The 18,789-nt window shown below is 40.0% G+C and overlaps 2 protein-coding genes across 2 annotated transcripts; both read left to right on the top strand.

Moving 5' to 3' along the window:
• Positions 1-11,160: 11,160 nt before the first annotated feature.
• LOC132874293 (protocadherin alpha-2-like) lies at positions 11,161-13,566 on the top strand. The gene has a single exon (XM_060910362.1). It carries the CDS (start codon positions 11,161-11,163, stop codon positions 13,564-13,566), a length of 2,406 nt encoding a protein of 801 aa, XP_060766345.1.
• Positions 13,567-16,324: 2,758 nt separating this feature from the next.
• LOC132870152 (protocadherin alpha-13-like) lies at positions 16,325-18,700 on the top strand. Its single transcript, XM_060903724.1, has one exon. It carries the CDS (start codon positions 16,325-16,327, stop codon positions 18,698-18,700), a length of 2,376 nt encoding a protein of 791 aa, XP_060759707.1.
• Positions 18,701-18,789: the final 89 nt, after the last annotated feature.

The following is an 18,789-nucleotide window of genomic DNA, read 5'->3' as shown; positions in this document are numbered from 1 at the left end:
TGTAGTCTGCGGTGCAGGGCTAATTAACTAGTCACATGCTTGTCAGGATATCATTGTTGAGCACACAAGTCCATCACTTATTTTAAAATCAACTAATGACTCACTTTAATTACTAAAATAAGCCGTGTTAGCTCATAGGAAAAATAGGTAACTAGCTGAAGTTTGCTGATATTTGTTAGAAACACGTGCAGGTTAGCTAGCTACTAGACTAGACGGAAATAGCTGCAATGATGTATTTGATAGTCAATATATTTATATTAGTGATATGATATCAATTGCACTAATAAAACACATCCAACACTGATCACTAGCAGATTATGTACGATGAAAGCAGATGAAACTTAAGCCCAGCGCACACCTTCCCGATTTCATCGGGGCTTCCTGTGTTGGGTGATCAGTTACGAGTATACAGGCCCGATTTGATTGGTTCAAAATTCCCCGCACACATTTATGAGACATCATACACGTTTAGCCCAGTAGATGGTCACATGTTCAAGATATCACATTATTTTATATATATATATATATATATATATATATATATATATATAAATAAACACACACACAGTACCAGTCAAAAGTTTGGAAATGCCCTCTAATTCAGTGGGTTTTCATTATTTTAAAATGTTCTGAATTGTGGATTAATACTAAAGTCATCGACATTATGACAAAATATATATGGAATTATTTGGTAAACAAAAAAAAGTGTTAATCAAACCAGAATATGTTTTAGATTTTAGATTCTTCAAAGTAGGCACCTTTTGCTTAGATGACAGCTTTGCACATCTTGGCATTTTCTCAGTCAGCTTTACGAGGTAGTCACCTGGAATGGCTTTCAGTTTACAGCTATGCCTTGTCAAGAGTTAATTTCTTGAATTTCTTGACCTCTTAATGTGTTTGAGATCATCATTTGTGTTGAGAAGAGGTACAGTTGGTATACAGTGAATGGCCCTATTTGAGTACTGTTCTAATCCATATTATGCCAAGAACTACTCAACTAAGTAAAGAAAAATGACAGTCTATCATTACTTTAAGAAATGAAGGTCAGTCAGTCCGAAAAATTTCAATAATTTTGAAAGTATCCCCAGGTGCAGTCACAAAGACCATCAAACGTCATGATGAAACTGGCTCTCATCAGGACCGCCCCAGGAAAGGAAGACCTAGGGTTACCTCTGTTGCACAGGATAAGTTCATCAGAGTTACCAGCCTCAGAAACCGCAAGTTAACAGCACCCCAGATAAGAGCCCACCTAAATACTTCACAGAGTTCAAGTAGCACACACATCTCAACATCAACTGTTCAGAGAAGACTGCATGAATCTGGACTTTATGGTCGAATTGCTGCAAAGAAGCCACTTCTAAGGAAGAACAACAAAAGGAAGAGAATAGCTTGGGCCAAGGAACACAAGGAATGGACATTAGACCAGTGGAAATCTGTCCTTTGGTCTGAGGAGTCCAAATTTGAGATTTTTGGTTCCAATCACCATATCTTTGTAAGATGCAGAAAAGGTGAGCGGATGGTTCCTACATGTGTGGCTCCCACAGTGAAGTATGGAGGAGGAAGTGTGATGGTATGGGGGTGCTTTGCTGGTGACACTGTTGGCGATTTATTCAAAATCGAAGGCACACTTAACCAGCATGGCTACCACAGCATTCTGCAGCGACATGCCATCCCATCTGGTTTGCGCTTAGTGGGCCCATCATTTGTCTTTCAACAGGACAATGACCCAAAACACACCTCTAGGCTATGCAAGGGCTATTTGACCAAGAAAGAGGGTGATGGAGTGCTTCGTCAGATGACGTGGCCTCCACAATCACCTGATCTAAACCCAATTGAGATGGTTTGGAATGAGTTGGACCGCAGAGTGAAGGCAAAACAGCCAACGAGTGCTCAGCACCTCTGGGAACTCCTTCAAGACTGTTGGAAAACCATTTCGAGTGATTACCTCATGAAGCTGATTGAGAGAATGTCAAGAGTGTGCAAACCTGTAATCAAAGCAAAAGGTACCTACTTTGAAGAATCTAAAATCTAAAACATATTTTGGTTTGATTAACATTTTAAAGTTTACTAAATGATTCCTTATGTGTTGCTGCATAGTCTGGATGACTTCAGTATTAATTTACAATGTAGGGGAAAAAAAATAAAAAAATAAAAAAATAAATACATCGAATGTGAAGGTGTTTCCAAACTTTTGACTGGTACTGTATATAAGTAACATACATACGAGAGGTATTAAATTTTGAATATCAGAATCAAAAAAAGAGATATTAATCCCAACTAGACAAATCAATAATAAAAATTGATTCTAATTTGTTCAGTCATTCTTAAAATTCAACTTGTTCAGGGATTCCGGACAAGGGATTTCTGTACCACTGACAATGCTATAATACTTTACCAGGCATTTTCAAAGCTGACATGATTACAGCCACCGCCTCATTCCTCTTTTCCTGTTTGCTGTAGTCAGGTGAACTGATGTCATAAAGACAGGTGGACGCTTCCCAAAGTGACACAAGTTGTGCTTCCCGGTCTGCAGTCCACGTGTGATCAATCCTGGCACTCCAATTGGCTGTTTAAAATTATCGTAACCGATGAGATCGTAGTAACAACGCACACACTACCGATTGTGTTGCGTACGAGGAGATCGCGTCCGAAAATATCAAGACCAGTTTGATCTGAACCGAAAACCGATGAAATCGGCTACGAGGTGCCCCCGCACACATTTACGATTCGCAAGCGATTTAATCGGCCCGACAAAATCGTAAGCGAATCGGGAAGGTGTGCGGTGGGCTTTACCAGTCAGTGAATGCAGGGCGCATATATCATCGGTTGGACTGAGGTGAGACGGTGGCGGAGAGAAACCTTCTTTCAACTCTGACTTTCAAAGGCGGTTGACAAATCAGTAGCATTACCGCCACCTACTGGACTGGAGTGTGCAGCCTTGTACTTAAATCTATATGTAAACTAATCGCATACATTTTAATTAAATAAATCTTGGTTGTTCCACAGCTCGTCTTATTTAAACCATGTTCATACGTTTTAACTGATTTAATTAGATTGTTTTCACAATTAGCAGATTTATGCTGATTTTAAGGAAATTTAAGAAATAAAATTTAAAAATGTAATTATTTAAATAAACTCAAATAGATGCAAATACTTAAAAGTAAACTATGCCATGATTCATTTTTCTGAGTGTTCTTGGTTGGGGATCCTTTACCATGAATTACTGTATCAATGTGGCGTGGCATGGAGGAGGTCAGCCTGTGGCACTGCTGAGGTCTTATTGAAGCCCAGGTTGCTTTGATAGCAGCCTTCAGTTGGTCTGTATTTTGGGGTCAGGTGTTTATCTTCCTCTTGACAACACCCCATAGATTCTCTCTAGGGTTCAGGTCAGGTGAGTTTGCTGGCCAATCAAGTACAGTAATATCATGGAAGTCATGGCCTAATGGTTAGAGAAACAGCTTTGGGACCAAAAGGTTGCTGGTTCGATTCTCCAGACTAGCAGGATTGACTTAAGTGCCCTTGAGCAAGGCACCTAACCCCCAACTGTTCTGGCAAGAGTGGTGGCGTACCTTGTGTCTGATTAGCCAAAGAAAAACTGATGATGTGATCATCAGTTCAGGCATTAAACCTGACCAACTGATATCATGGTCAGCAAAATATTTGGTAGTAGTTTTGGCACTGTGGGCAGGTGCCAAGTCCTGCTGGAAAAGGAAGTCAGCATCTCCATAAAACTTGGCAGCAGATGGAAGAATGACGTGCTCTAAAATCTCCTGGTTGATGGCTGTGTTGACTTTGCACTTGATAAAACACTGTGGACCAACACCAGCAGATGACAGGCACCCCAAATAATCATAGACTGTGGAAACTTCACAGTGGACTTCAAACACCTTGGATTCTGTGCCTCTCCACTCTTCCTCCAGACTCCAGGACCTTGATTTCCAAATGAAATGCAAAATTTACTTTCATCTGAAAAGAGGACTTTGGACCACTGAGCAACAGTCCAGTTCTTTCTCTCCTAAGCCCAGGTAAGACTTTTCTGATGTTGTCTCTGGTTCAGGAGTGGCTTGATATTAGGGATGTGACAGCTGTAGCCCCTTTCCTGAAGATGTCTGTGTGTGGTGGATCTTGATGCACTGACACCAGCCTCAGTCCACATCTTGTGAAGCTCTCCCGAGTCTCATCTCATTATCTCTAGCCGCTTTATCCTGTTCTACAGGGTCACAGGCAAGCTGGAGCCTATCCCAGCTGACTATGGGCGAAAGGCGGGGTACACCCTGGACAAGTCGCCAGGTCATCACAGGGCTGACACATAGACACAGACAACCATTCACACTCACATTCACATCTACTGTCAATTTAGAGTCACCAGTTAACCTAACCTGCATGTCTTTGGACTGTGGGGGAAACCGGAGCACCCGGAGGAAACCCACGCAGACACGGGGAGAACATGCAAACTCCGCACAGAAAAGCCCTCGCCGGCCACGGGGCTCGAACCCGGACCTTCTTGCTGTGAGGCGACAGCGCTAACCACTACACCACCATGCCGCCCCTCTCTCCCAAGTTCTTTAATCAAATGTTTTTGACAAGCATCTCAAGGCTGCTGTCATCCCTGTTGCTTGTGCACCTTTTCCAGCCAGCCTTTTCAGCAATGACCTTTTGTGACTCACTCTCCTTGTGGAGGCTGTTGATGATTATCTTCTGGACAACTGTGAAGTCAGCAGCCTTCCCTATGATTGTTGTTGCACGTACTGAACTAGACCAAGAGATACACAGTATTTATTCTGTTTTACTCAAACTCGACATGAAATATTCTCATATGTACCTCGCCTGCAACGGAGTAAGCAGGGTGAGGTATTATAATCTGTGCGGTTTGTTTGTGTGTCTGTCAGTTAACAATCTAGCGTCTAGGCAGTTGCACCGATTGACTTCAAATTTTCAGGGTAGGTGGGCAATGATCTGTAGATTACCTGATTAAAATTTTGGGGTAATCAGGTCAAGGTGAAGGTCAAGGTCACCAGAAAGGCTGGGCAAGGTTTGTTTTGCCTGGCAACACTTGTCTGAGGTTTTTTTTTATTTTTTATTTTGTGCTGTAGGCCATAGTTATCAAAATTAAAACAGAAAAAATGCTTGAAGTGTTTTAGTTTACATATAATGAGTCTAAAATATATTACATTTTCACTTTCTTCAATAACTGATGGAAATTGATTTAACTTTTTCACGATATTCTAATTGTTTGAGATGCAATAGTATGAATGTTGTCTTGGAAATGCTGTAGTTTTAATATAGTATACCAGAACTTTAATTGAGCCACAGGGAAGATTCCATTTTTGTTGAAAATTATTATTTCTTGATGAAGGATTTGTTTTACTGGCATACCTCCTAAATAATCTGTTGGCATGGAGGTGGCATCTGATGGTGGTTTTGGAGACTTGGAAACCACCAAGATTTTAGTTTTTCTTACTATCCTTCAACAGTGATCCTTGGCGATTTTTTAACAATCTCTTACCCTCCTCCTCACTGTACATAGGGGCAAAATAAACATGGGTCCTCTTCCAGGCAAGTTTCTAACAGTTCCATATGGTGTCCACTTCTTTATTATTATTATCCTAACAGTAGAAAATTACATTTTCAGGCAAGTAACAATTTTTTTTAGAATCATTCCCTGACTGGGGCGGCACGGTGGTGTAGTGGTTAGCGCTGTCGCCTCACAGCAAGAAGGTCCTGGGTTCGAGCCTCGGGGCCGGCGAGGGCCTTTCTGTGTGGAGTTTGCATGTTCTCCCCGTGTCCGCGTGGGTTTCCTCCGGGTGCTCCGGTTTCCCCCACAGTCCAAAGACATGCAGGTTAGGTTAAGTGGTGACTCTAAATTGACTGTGAGTGTGAATGGTTGTCTATGTGTCAGCCCTGTGATGACCTGGCGACTTGTCCAGGGTGTACCCCGCCTTTCGCCCATAGTCAGCTGGGATAGGCTCCAGCTTGCCTGCGACCCTGTAGAAGGATAAAGCGGCTAGAGATAATGAGATGAGATTCCCTGACTTTTGAAGGCCAACACACTTCTCCCCCATGTGGTTTGTGTGTTCTCTTATCTTTCCCATGTTGATGGATGACTAAGAGAATTTGGCCTCTTTGTGGCCTCATATTTGTTCCCCTGTTAATCAGGAAGTCATGGATTACAGCTTGAAAGTTTCTACACACTAAAGTTTATCCAGAGAAAATGCTTTCGACTGACATTCTTCCATTATCTGAGTTTAAAGATGTCTTGGATCTGGTATAATTCAGCTGTTACTTGTTAGTAACACTCTTAGCAATGCTGAGAACTCTAGATAACACAATGTAAGAACAAATGTTAGGGTTAGGATAACCCTAACCCAAGGCTCAAAAAAGAATAAATAAATAAAATTTTAAAGCAACACAGCAGTTTGCCTCAAAATTTTTGAGTTATAACAACTTTGAATTAAATTATCTTCAACCAACAAACTACATTGGGTTCGGGAAATTACCTTTTCCTTTACAAAGGTATTTGAATGATCACTTACTTAATCATTGGTAGCATAAACACAAGTATTTAAGTTGATCACTCTTACAAATTAAGTTGTTCCAAAGGTTTTTCCACATTCTTAAAAGGAATTTTGAGCATTATGTACCTATTAATTGTGAACATATTTTTAAGCTGACAACCACTTTGAAAACTAAGTTGCTTCAACTAATTTTTTCAATGCTTTTTAGCTTGTTCATTTTTTTCTTTTTTCATGTAATAGCTTTTGAGAAATTAATTCATTCAACAACAAAATTGTTAGGCAATTCAATTTTTAAAAAATTAAATTGCAGTTGTGCATTTGAACAAATAAATGTCATTAAATTGGCCGTATTGAATTGGGAAATAAATTCGCAAGCACACTCAGTTATGCCATCAAAGCAAAATTATAGGCTAGGCCTTTACAGTACTAGACAAAAGTTTGGACATGTACTTATTCTTAGGTTTTCTGTATTTTGACTATTTTTTACATTGTAAAACAATGCTGAAGCTATCAAAGCTATGAAATAACATATATTGAATTATGTGGTCAAAAAAGGTATTAAAAACCATATGTTTCATATTTTAGATTCTTCAATCTAAACTATGACAAGCAGAGTGATGCACACAGTGAAACATCTCAGTGCTTTATTGTGAAATATCAGCACTCTTGGAATGCCGCACAACCAGTCAAATTAGTGGACAGTAAATAACTGCTGTGTCATAAATGTTAATCTTCAGTGGCCACCAATCTTCTCAAGGTATACTACTTTTAACATAAAGGCTTTTTAGATCAATTTAAATAAATAATGAACGTGTTTTTGCAAGCAGGCAGTCAGTATCTGAAACGGTATGAAAATTTTTAACACAGAATGCTTAATCAGTTATCAATTCACTTATCTGAGGATTAAATATTGGCATGGTATAAACAACTAAGCCACTTTTAAGGGTAGTACAACAGATTTTGGAACACATCTAAGTATATCTTAAACAATTGTGACTTCTTCAAGACATGAATCTCCATGGAGACAATAACTAAAGACAAGAAATATGTGATGGACATTTTCTAAATAAATTAGATTACAAAATGTAGCTGATGGTTACATGAATAAGCAAAAATGTAATAATGCTTTTCCTCCCCACAAGACACAAGAAAACCCCTCTCTGGCTAAGCAGATTTGTCAAATGAAACTTTATCACTCTTATCCACTGCTGTGTTAAAACTAAAGGGTACCATGGCCAAATTACACTGATACGATGGTCAAATTACACTGATAAATATGATTAGCATTAGCTAAGGGAAGTAGTACAAAATATTCCATCAACTGCATTAGCAGGTGTAGCCTAACCTTCATATACAAGTCCAATGTTGGTCATATCACAATTGATGATTGCTTTAGTGGAGTTCATTTGTAAATTAAATATTATTCACCTTGAAATATCATTTTAGTTATGGCCAGGTTCTTGCCCAAACTTCTTTTGCTAAGAAGACACAAGGTACACCACACTTGCCAGAGTAATTGGGGGTTAAGTGTTTTACTTAAGGGTGCTTAAGCCAGTCCTGCTGGTTGAGGGAATCAAACCAGTAACCGTTTAGTCCCAAAACTGTTTCTCTAACCAATTGGCCATGGCTTCCCCGAGATCTAATTTAGAAATATCTAAATTGCATTATAATTGTTCAGCCTAAATGTCCTCTAACACAATATTAACCATCTAAATTTGTCCAGCCATTTTAAACGGGTAGGGAAGAGGACTTGAAATCTTGAGCTCAGGGCAGAGAAAAATGAATTTATCAAGGAAATTTCATGAAGTTACTCCAACTTGAATTGTATTTTAAATCAATTAATGCAGAAATGTTTAAATTACACACAATATTAAATTCAAATTCAAAACACTTTATTTGTCCCCTAGGGGCAATTTAAAGGCACGCAGAGAAGTACAGTTAAATACATAATAAAAACAGAACAAACATCTCATCATCTCTAGCCGCTTTATCCTTCTACAGGGTCGCAGGCAAGCTGGAGCCTATCCCAGCTGACTACGGGCGAAAGGCGGGGTACACCCTGGACAAGTCGCCAGGTCATCACAGGGCTGACACATAGACACAGACAACCATTCACACTCACAGTCAATTTAGAGTCACCAGTTAACATAACCTGCATGTCTTTGGGGGAAACCGGAGCACCCGGAGGAAACCCACGCAGACACGGGGAGAACATGCAAACTCCACACAGAAAGGCCCTCGCCGGCCCCGGGGCTCGAACCCAGGACCTTCTTGCTGTGAGGCGACAGCGCTAACCACTACACCACCGTGCCGCCCCAGAACAAACATTAAACATAAAAATTATAACAGTGTGCAAGGTGGCAGTATATGGATAAATAACCGTACAGTGGTACAATAGGTATAAATATGATAATTAAATAAAATAGTATGTACAAAAATACCGTGTGGTGCAATTTGCGTTTGAGGTAGAAGGATCAACAGCAGCAGAGTCTATGTTTAAAGTGGTATGTGTGCAGAAGGGGGTGGTTAGTGCACTAGACAGGTTAGAGTGCATCTGAAGAAGGGGGAAGGGGCTGGTGGGGTGAGTAGAGCAGTCCTTCTCAAATAGTGGGGCGCGCCCCCTGGGGGCGGGGGGCGCGTGTGACCCCGGGGAACATGCTTTTGCCATAAAGTGTAATTGCACATCCACTACAGTAGGTGGCAGTGGCGCTCTCATTGTCAGGGTGTGCGCTGGGAGTATTAGCGCTATGGGGTAGTTTTTTTTTTTTTTTTGCGTACACACAGCACAGAGCAGGAGATATGAAGTGCAGTGAACAAACCGTCAAGAGACACCATGGAAAAATATTTAACAGGGATGAAAAGAAAGGCGGAGAGAGACGGAGATAATGAGACAAACGACAGTCTCCCGAAAGCTAAGACGAGGAAATATGACGAAGAAGAATATGATTCTTCTTCCCTTTGCAACATCTTATCTTTGTGTGACTGGCTTCTCTGCTGTTACTGCACTAAGACCAAGTCCAGGTCCCAGCTAAACATTGAGCAGGAGCTGAGAGTTGCAGTATCATGCTTCAAACCCCGCTTTGAAAAGCTGTGCACTGCAAAACGTGCTCATTGTAGCCATTAATCCTGACTTCCTCATTTTGATTAAAAAAAAATCAGCCCAAATAGTTTTATTAATTTTAGTTTTGTAGGTTAAAGTGTTTTATATATTGTGCTCCTGAGTTAATGTTGCTGATCAATTTGAATTTATTATTAATTATTTATTTTATTTTATTTTATTTTATTTTTCAATATCAAATGGGACGTGCCACACTATTTGAAAAGGACCGAATTAGTCGGCTAAAAAATGTTTATAGTTTAAATAAGTTTTTTTTTTATTTTGCAAATTGCAAGCACTTTGATGGACTTTAAATCTTTTCTGTTACAGACTAAAAAACAATGTTAATAAAGTTATTCTTTGTTGTAAGTTGATCTATATTTCTTTATTTTTTGTTTTCTTTAATGTTAATAAGGATACAATGCGGGGCGGCACGATGGTGTAGTGGTTAGCGCTGTCGCCTCACAGCAAGATCCTGGGTTCAAGCCCCGGGGCCGGCGAGAGCCCTTCTGTGTGGAGTTTGCATGTCCGCGTGGGTTTCCTCCGGGTGCTCCAGTTTCCCCCCACAGTCCAAAGACATGCAGGTTAGGTTAACTGGTGACTCTAAATTGACCGTAGGTGTGAATGTAAATGGTTGTCTATGTGTCAGCCCTGTGATGACTTGTCCAGGGTGTACCCCGCCTTTCGCCCATAGTCAGCTGGGATAGGCTCCAGCTTGCCTGCGACCCTGTAGAAGGATAAAGCGGCTAGAGATAATGAGATGAGGATACAATGTTATGCAGAGGTGTATTTATATTATAAGTACACCTAACACCATTGTTATGTCTTATAACAATTTTATAGACAAATTATACTATTTATAGTCGCAGCGGAGAGTGGAGGGGCGCGAAATGTTTTCTTCTTCCTGGGGGGGCGTAACAGAAAATAATTGAGAAGCACTGGAGTAGAGAGACAAGGATGGCAGAGAGTTGAGGAGCTGAACTGCTCTGGGGACAAAGGTTGCTCTTCTTCTCTGTGTTCGGCAGCTCGGACAACGGAGCCGGCGTGAGGGGAGCCACTCAAATGCAGGGAACAGGACATGCAGCTGATGTAAATATCAACATTATTATGTCAACACAACTCATCAAAATAATGTTTGCAACTTAAAAACGTTTGTGTAAATCAATTTAATTTTTTTCTTGCAACGATGCATTTCATCGAGTGTTGATAACAAGTCCCCTGAATTAGCCTATACTTCTTAGTAGAAGTCTTATACAAAAGGTTTGGATGTTGCTTGCTTGTATAATTGCACATTTTCTTGTCTAAACTGGTTGTTTAAGGGTAGTGCAAAGTGTTGACTTGCTCCAGACGATGTCACTGTTACACAGAGGTTGAGAACGTAAAAAGTACTTTTATTGCGCATGTCTTTTCTCTGGTCGTTTCGTATAGAAGAAGAGAAAGACACAGCTTAGAAGATATCCTGTTAAATCAAGAAGACACATTATATAGTCTGAGAATGCATAACATTGGATACATTTGATTACTAAGGACACGCAGGACATATTTAACATGAAGTCGGATTTAAAGGATTTTTTCACATTGTTTGACGGAAGACAAAGGAGCAAATGGAGGATGGTTCTGTGCTTATCTTTGCTGCTTTGCTTAGATGTGTTAGTTTATGCTCAGATTAAGTATTCTCTTCCAGAGGAGCGGAAAGAAGGATACGTTGTAGGAAATATTGCAAAGGACTTGGGGCTTGATGTAAGTACTCTAGCCAAAAGAGGATTTCGAATAGTTTCTGGGTCTAAGGACGCTCTTTTCGAGGTAAATCAGAACAATGGAGTGTTATATGTGCATAAGAGAATCGACAGAGAGGAAATATGTGACGGAAGTACGACATGTCTCATAAACCTTAAAATAGCTATCGATAATCCTCTCGAGGTCCACTATGTAGGGATAGAAATCACGGATATAAATGATAATTCTCCATATTTTCCAGAGAAAAAGAAAAGACTTGAGATAGCAGAAAATAGGCTTACAGGCGCCCGTTTCCAGCTCCAGGCTGCACGGGATCCTGATGTAGGAATAAACTCGGTCAAATCGTATAAGATAAGTCAAAACGAGCATTTTGATTTACAAGTCAGAGAACGGGGAGAAGAGCAAATTCCTTATCTGGTTTTAAAAAAACAGTTGGACAGAGAGAAAAAAGGAGAACATAATGTAATTCTCACTGCAGCTGATGGTGGGACTCCGCCAAAATCAGCGACTCTTAATGTTACAGTAATAGTTCTTGATTCAAATGATAACCCTCCTGTTTTCAGTCAAGAAACGTATTCCATAGCCTTACTAGAAAACATCCAACCCGGTGTCCTGATTTTGAAGGTGTCCTCAACAGATTTAGATGAAGGTTCTAACGGCAATATATCGTATTCGTTTGGAAGTGAAGTGAACGCAGAGGTTCGCGATATATTTACTTTAGACAGCACAACGGGAGAAATGAGAACAAAAGGCTTTCTTGATTTTGAGGACACTGATATCTACAAACTGGACGTACAAGCAACGGATAAAGGTCAGCCACCATTAACAAGTGAAAGTGGAGTAATCATAAAAATATTGGACGTGAATGACAATACACCAGAAATAGAGATAACATCACTCTCGAACGTCATTTCTGAAGATGCACAACCAGGGACTGTCATCTCTTTGATTAGTGTTACAGACAAGGATTCAGGAATAAATGGTAATGTTGTGTGTCACCTTACCGAAAATGTACCCTTTGAATTGAAACCGTCAGTGCAACTTAATATGTATTCTTTAGTGACCAAAAGTTATTTGGATAGAGAGTTAGTCTCACAATATGAGATAACTATTAGCGCAAAAGACCTGGGCCAGCCTTCGCTTTCCACATTAAAATCGTTCAGCATAAAAGTGTCGGATGTCAATGACAACAAACCAGAGTTCTTATTTAACCCCATAGATGTGTATCTTTTCGAGAATAACCTGCCTGGAGCATCCATATTCTCTGTCTCGGCGATTGACAACGACATGAATGAAAATGCTGCGATCTCATACCACATTATGAGAGGAAGCGAGTCACAAAATGCAATGACATCATTCTTAAATATTCATTCTGAAACTGGAGTTATTCACGCGCTCAAAAGTTTTGATTTTGAAACGACCAAAACGTTCCGGTTCCATGTGCTCGCTACAGATTCTGGAACTCCGTCACTAAGCAGCAACGTTACAGTGAACGTGTTCATTCTGGATCAGAACGACAACGTTCCAGTAATCTTATATCCAGTCAGCGCTAACGGTTCTGCTGAAGGTGTGGAGGAGATTCCCCGCAATGCCAACGCAGGACATTTGGTGACTAAAGTGAGAGCCTATGACGCGGATATAGGATACAATGGTTGGTTATTATTTTCACTGCAAGAAGTGAGTGACCACAGTCTCTTTGGTTTGGACCGCTATACAGGACAGATAAGGACCCTTCGCTCATTCACAGAAACAGATGAGGCTGAACATAAACTGGTCATACTGGTCAAAGACAATGGGAACGTTTCACTTTCAGCATCAGCGACTGTGATCATTAAACTTGTGGAGCCCAAAGAGGCTTTTGCAGCTTCTGATGTTAAAAACGCGGTAAAAGAAGAGGAAGAAACTAACATTACATTTTATTTGATCATTACATTGGGGTCGGTTTCATTTCTTTTCATTATCAGTATAATCGTGCTGACTGTAATGCAGTGCTCCAAATCTACAGACTATTCCTCCAAATATTTACAAAACACAAATTACGACGGCACACTGTGTCACAGCATCCAGTACAGATCCGGAGATAAACGCTACATGTTAGTTGGACCCAGAACGAGTATCGGTTCTACTCTCGTTCCAGGCAGCAATGGAAATACACTTGTGGTACCAGATCGCAGAAGACGAACTTCTGGCGAGGTAAGAAGGGTATATATACACTAGCCCCTGGATGTTTTAAATGAACACATCCCCTTCTTTTAAGATAATATATTTGCGTAAATAGATAGTTTTATAAGAGATGCTCAACAAATCTACGGGATTGTAGGTCTTTCTTTCTTTCTTTCTTTCTTTCTTTCTTTCTTTCTTTCTTTCTTTCTTTCTTTCTTTCTTTCTTTCTTTCTTTCTTTCTAATACATGTGCATAAGAATGTGGTAAACCAAAATATATTTTTTCCTGCTTGCAATATTCACTGATACCACGAATTTTAGAAAAAAATATAGCCTGTTTTTCCATTTAATGAGAAGGACTCGCGTGGATGAGGCTCATGATCAAAATTACTCCTCTTTTCCATTGAACAAATAAACTTTATTTGATTTTTTTCAAATAATGCATTAGGTTAAATACCTATATTAGGTGGAAATCATTACTTGTCTGCTCAGAATAATACTTAAACAGGTTACGATTATTGAATTAAATATATTGAGATGAGGCGGCACGGTGGTGTAGTGGTTAGCGCTGTCGCCTCACAGCAAGAAGGTCCTGGGTTCGAGCCCCGGGGCCGGTAAGGGCCTTTCTGTGCGGAGTTTGCATGTTCTCCCCGTGTCCGCGTGGGTTTCCTCCGGGTGCTCCGGTTTCCCCCACAGTCCAAAGAACTGGTGACTCTAAATTGACCATAGGTGTGAATGTGAGTGTGAATGGTTGTCTGTGTCTATGTGTCAGCCCTGTGATGACCTGGCGACTTGTCCAGGGTGTACCCCGCCTTTCGCCCATAGTCAGCTGGGATAGGCTCCAGCTTGCCTGCGACCCTGTAGAAGGATAAAGCGGCTAGAGATAATGAGATGAGATATTGAGATGACAAGGAATTATGGAGAGTTATATTCACACTGTAAACACATTTTAACATCATAAAATGATACTTTGTTATATAACTGAAAAGGTAGGTGTAAGTGATATTGTACGACTATTATCGAAAATTATTACATGGCTTTGTTGAAGACTTGATTCTGCTTGGTCAATTAAGGCATTCTCCACCCGTTGCTATGAATAACAGGCCGTCGCTATGGTCACGTCATTCGCGGAAGCAATAAAATCACTTCAATATCAATAAAATCCTATGTGTCAAATTAATGATTCATTTAGTAAGTGGGCGTGGAATAATCATGATAATACACAACGATTAGTGAAGAAATCAATAATCTGACACAAAACGTTGATTAAAATTATTGTATTAAAATAAACATGAATGTATTGCTTCCGCTAATGACGTGCGCCATAGCAACGATATGTTTTATATAGCAACAGTCTGTTGTACAGGTATAAGAGACCATAGAATGCTGCAAGTAACCAATCAGAATCAAGTATCTAAACGAGCCTTGTAGTAAATGATGCTATCAATAGACATTCAATGACTGTTGGATGGACGCCTAAATTTTATCAGGCAAAAGCATGTTACAAATAAATGGTGCTATAAAGATAAACAACGGTTTGAGTAATATTTATAACTTGCCCGCTGCTAAAAGGCACTAAAGTATTCATTTTCAAGAATGGCACAATTAGTGCGCAGTCCATGGTGCTGAAATCATTACTCTTGACTTTTAGATGTTGGGTCAGAGACCCCAGGACATTTCTTTCTTAACTGTTTTTAGAATTACGTGCAATTTTCATTTCCTATGTCACAAAATGAAAAAAAAGTTATTTGTCTTTGAGCACTTTTAAAACGCCATAGTTAGCAAAAAACCTCCCCCCCCCCCCCTTACGTTCACCAACGTGAAATCCTGCTCGATAGAAATGTGATAATTGCTAATATAATTCGGTGAATCATTCTTTGGTTGAACCTTCCACTTTAACGAAAGACAGGTTGTCACTGATGCCCTCAATAAAACTTTATATGAATGAACAACTTCGTGGGTGACGTTAAGGAACATATTTCTGTGCAGGATACCTGCCATTTTCACAGATCAAATTCAGATTTATTCCATTACGTGCCTGTGAATTATGATTGTTCAGAAATAAATAAATATATATATTTGCTTTTAGAAGTACAAGTTATTCCGACAGCATCAGAACAGATAATTAGTCAATTAACGTTGTTGTCAGAACAGGTAATTCATGAAAGAGATTCAGGGAAACAAGGCACAAGTGTTAAGTCACTATAAATCAAGTCACTATTAGCAAGTCACTACAATTTTCCAAAATCTGAGTAGAGCAGTTAACTGTTATACACTTGTACGCATGAGGAGAACTTCTATTTCCTTATAAAAAATATGATTTTCAGTCTGGAACAGTTATGGAGTCGATTTAAATAATAGATATAGGGCACGCAATTGCAGAAGTGTATTTTACCGTAACCTTGATGGAGCTTGGAAATCTTAATCTTTGGATTGCCTTTGATTAATGGTTTATTAATACACGTGAAGTGTGTGTAAGATTATTACTGCTCGATGATTTACACACAAAGTTTTTATGGACTTTTTGGATATTATTTAAGTTATTTTGAGGACTGTGTGATAATTTTCCATTTTTGTACCAGATGATGTCAGTGTTACATTGCAAAGGAGAGTAAATCTTTTGCCCTGCCCTCCCTTGTACGATGTGCTTGATCTCTCTTGTTTAGAACACGCTCGTTCGAGGAGCACAAGAGAAAACACGACATTGAAACGGAAAGGATATTTTTGCAATGGGATAAGGCATAATCTGTAAAGCGATTGTAGATTTTGTAATTAAACAAAGCAGACGAACAGCGGTGCACGAGCCTTTCACGATGGGAGGTGGAGTACAAAGACGGAGATGGATGTATTTGTGGATTGCCCCTTTGTTGCTTTGCTTCACGGACCAGGCTTCGGCCCAGATAAGGTACTCTGTTCCAGAGGAGGTGAAAGAGGGAACCATTGTAGGAAATCTCGCGAAGGATTTAGGACTTGATGTAAATTCTTTGGTGAGCAGACGGCTCCGTATCGTTTCCGGATCCAAACAAGCACTTTTTCAAGCTAATCAGGACAATGGTATCCTGTACGTTCAAAGAAAAATCGACAGGGAGGAGGTATGTGAGGACACTAGCACCTGCTTGGTAAATGTCAAGATTGCTGTTGAAAATCCTTTAGAAATCCACCATGTTGTTGTGGAAATAATAGATATTAACGACAATGTTCCCAGTTTTTCTCAAACGCATCAGCATTTTGAGATAGCTGAGCATACCCCTGTCGGAACAAGCTTTCAGCTGCACGCAGCACGTGACCAGGACAGAGCACCAAATTCAGTTCGCAATTATAAGTTAAGTCAGAATGCTAACTTTGAAATTGATCTAAAAAATATTGAAGGCGATAAAATTCCATTCTTAGTAATACGGAAGCCACTTGATCGTGAACAAACAGAGGAGTATCAGTTAATTGTTACAGCGGAAGATGGGGGAAATCCCCCGAAAACAGGCACCCTGAACATTAACGTTAAAGTACTTGACATAAATGATAATCGTCCTGTGTTCAGTCAAAACGTATATTCTGTAACATTACAAGAAAATTCTCCAGTTGGCACCGTTGTGATTACAGTAAATGCAACTGACAGTGACCAGGGCTCCAATGGTAATATTGAATACGCATTCGTTAAAACTTTAAATTACAAAGTTTATGACGTTTTTCAGTTAGATGTTATTACAGGAGAAATACGAGTTAAAGGTGAAGTTGACTTTGAGGACATGGAAGTTTATAAGTTAGATATACAGGCTTCGGATAAAGGACAGCCTCCTCTCACAGTAGAGAGCAGAGTAATAATTAAGATTTTAGATATGAATGATAATAAACCAGAGATCGAGGTGACGTCTCTTTCAAATGTTGTTGCTGAAGACTCCAGTTCTGGCACAGTTATTTCTTTCATCAGCGTCTCTGACAAAGACTCCGGACTTAACGGAAAGGTAGTCTGCACTCTAACAGATAGTGTTCCTTTTGAACTCAAACCATCTATTCAGGATAACATGTACTCATTAATAACAAATCAAATCTTAGATCGTGAAACGGTAGCAAGTTATGACATTACTATAACAGCCACGGATTTAGGCCAGCCTCCGTTATCCACTATTAAAACTTTGCTCGTGCTGGTATCAGATGTAAACGACAACAAACCGCAGTTTCATCAAAATTCTCTTGAACTGTACTTGCTGGAAAATAATACCCCTGGGGCATCGATTTTTCAACTTAGCGCCTTTGACGACGACTCTGATGAAAACGCGGGGCTATCATATCACATGATCAGAAGTGGTGGAGCACAAAATGATATGACGTCATTCCTAAGTATCAATTCTGAAACTGGAGTTATTCACGCGCTCAAAAGTTTTGATTTTGAAACAACCAAAACGTTCCAGTTCCACGTGCACGCTACAGATTCTGGAACTCCGTCTCTAAGCAACAACGTCACAGTGAACGTGTTCATTCTGGATCAGAACGACAACGTTCCAGTGATCTTATATCCAGTCAGCGCTAACGGTTCTGCTGAAGGTGTGGAGGAGATTCCCCGCAATGCCAACGCAGGACATTTGGTGACTAAAGTGAGAGCCTATGACGCGGATATAGGATACAACGGCTGGTTATTATTTTCACTGCAGGAAGTGAGTGACCACAGTCTCTTTGGTTTGGACCGCTATACAGGACAGATAAGGACCCTTCGCTCATTCACAGAAACAGATGAGGCTGAACATAAACTGGTCATACTGGTCAAAGACAATGGGAACGTTTCACTTTCAGCATCAGCGACTGTGATCATTAAACTTGTGGAGCCCAAAGAGGCTTTTGCAGCTTCTGATGTTAAAAACACAGTAAAGGAAGAGGAAGAAACTAACATTACATTTTATTTGATCATTACATTGGGCTCGGTTTCGTTTCTTTTTATTGTCAGTATCATCGTGCTGATTGTAATGCAGTGCTCCAAATCGACAGACTATTCCTCCAAATATTTACAAGACACAAATTACGACGGCACACTGTGTCACAGCATCCAGTACAGATCCGGAGATAAACGCTACATGTTAGTTGGACCCAGAACGAGTATCGGTTCTACTATAGTTCCAGGCAGTAAGGGGAATACACTAGTGATACCAGATCGCAGGAGGAGAACTTCTGGTGAGGTATGTCTGTTAACTTTAATGTAATTTTGCATAATACGACGCATTCTCCCGCCCCGTAAGCTACACACACACACACACACACACACACACACACACACACACACACACACACA

This window comes from Neoarius graeffei, chromosome 2 (assembly GCF_027579695.1).
Source record: "Neoarius graeffei isolate fNeoGra1 chromosome 2, fNeoGra1.pri, whole genome shotgun sequence".
Classification (NCBI taxonomy): domain Eukaryota; kingdom Metazoa; phylum Chordata; class Actinopteri; order Siluriformes; family Ariidae; genus Neoarius; species Neoarius graeffei.
Note: the sequence above shows the minus strand (reverse complement) of the source record. Positions and strands in the feature narration are given on the sequence as shown.

Coding starts and splice junctions, on each gene's coding strand:
- LOC132874293 (XM_060910362.1), top strand. CDS start 11,161: ATGAAGTCGGATTTAAAGGATTTTTTCACATTGTTTGACGGAAGACAA.
- LOC132870152 (XM_060903724.1), top strand. CDS start 16,325: ATGGGAGGTGGAGTACAAAGACGGAGATGGATGTATTTGTGGATTGCC.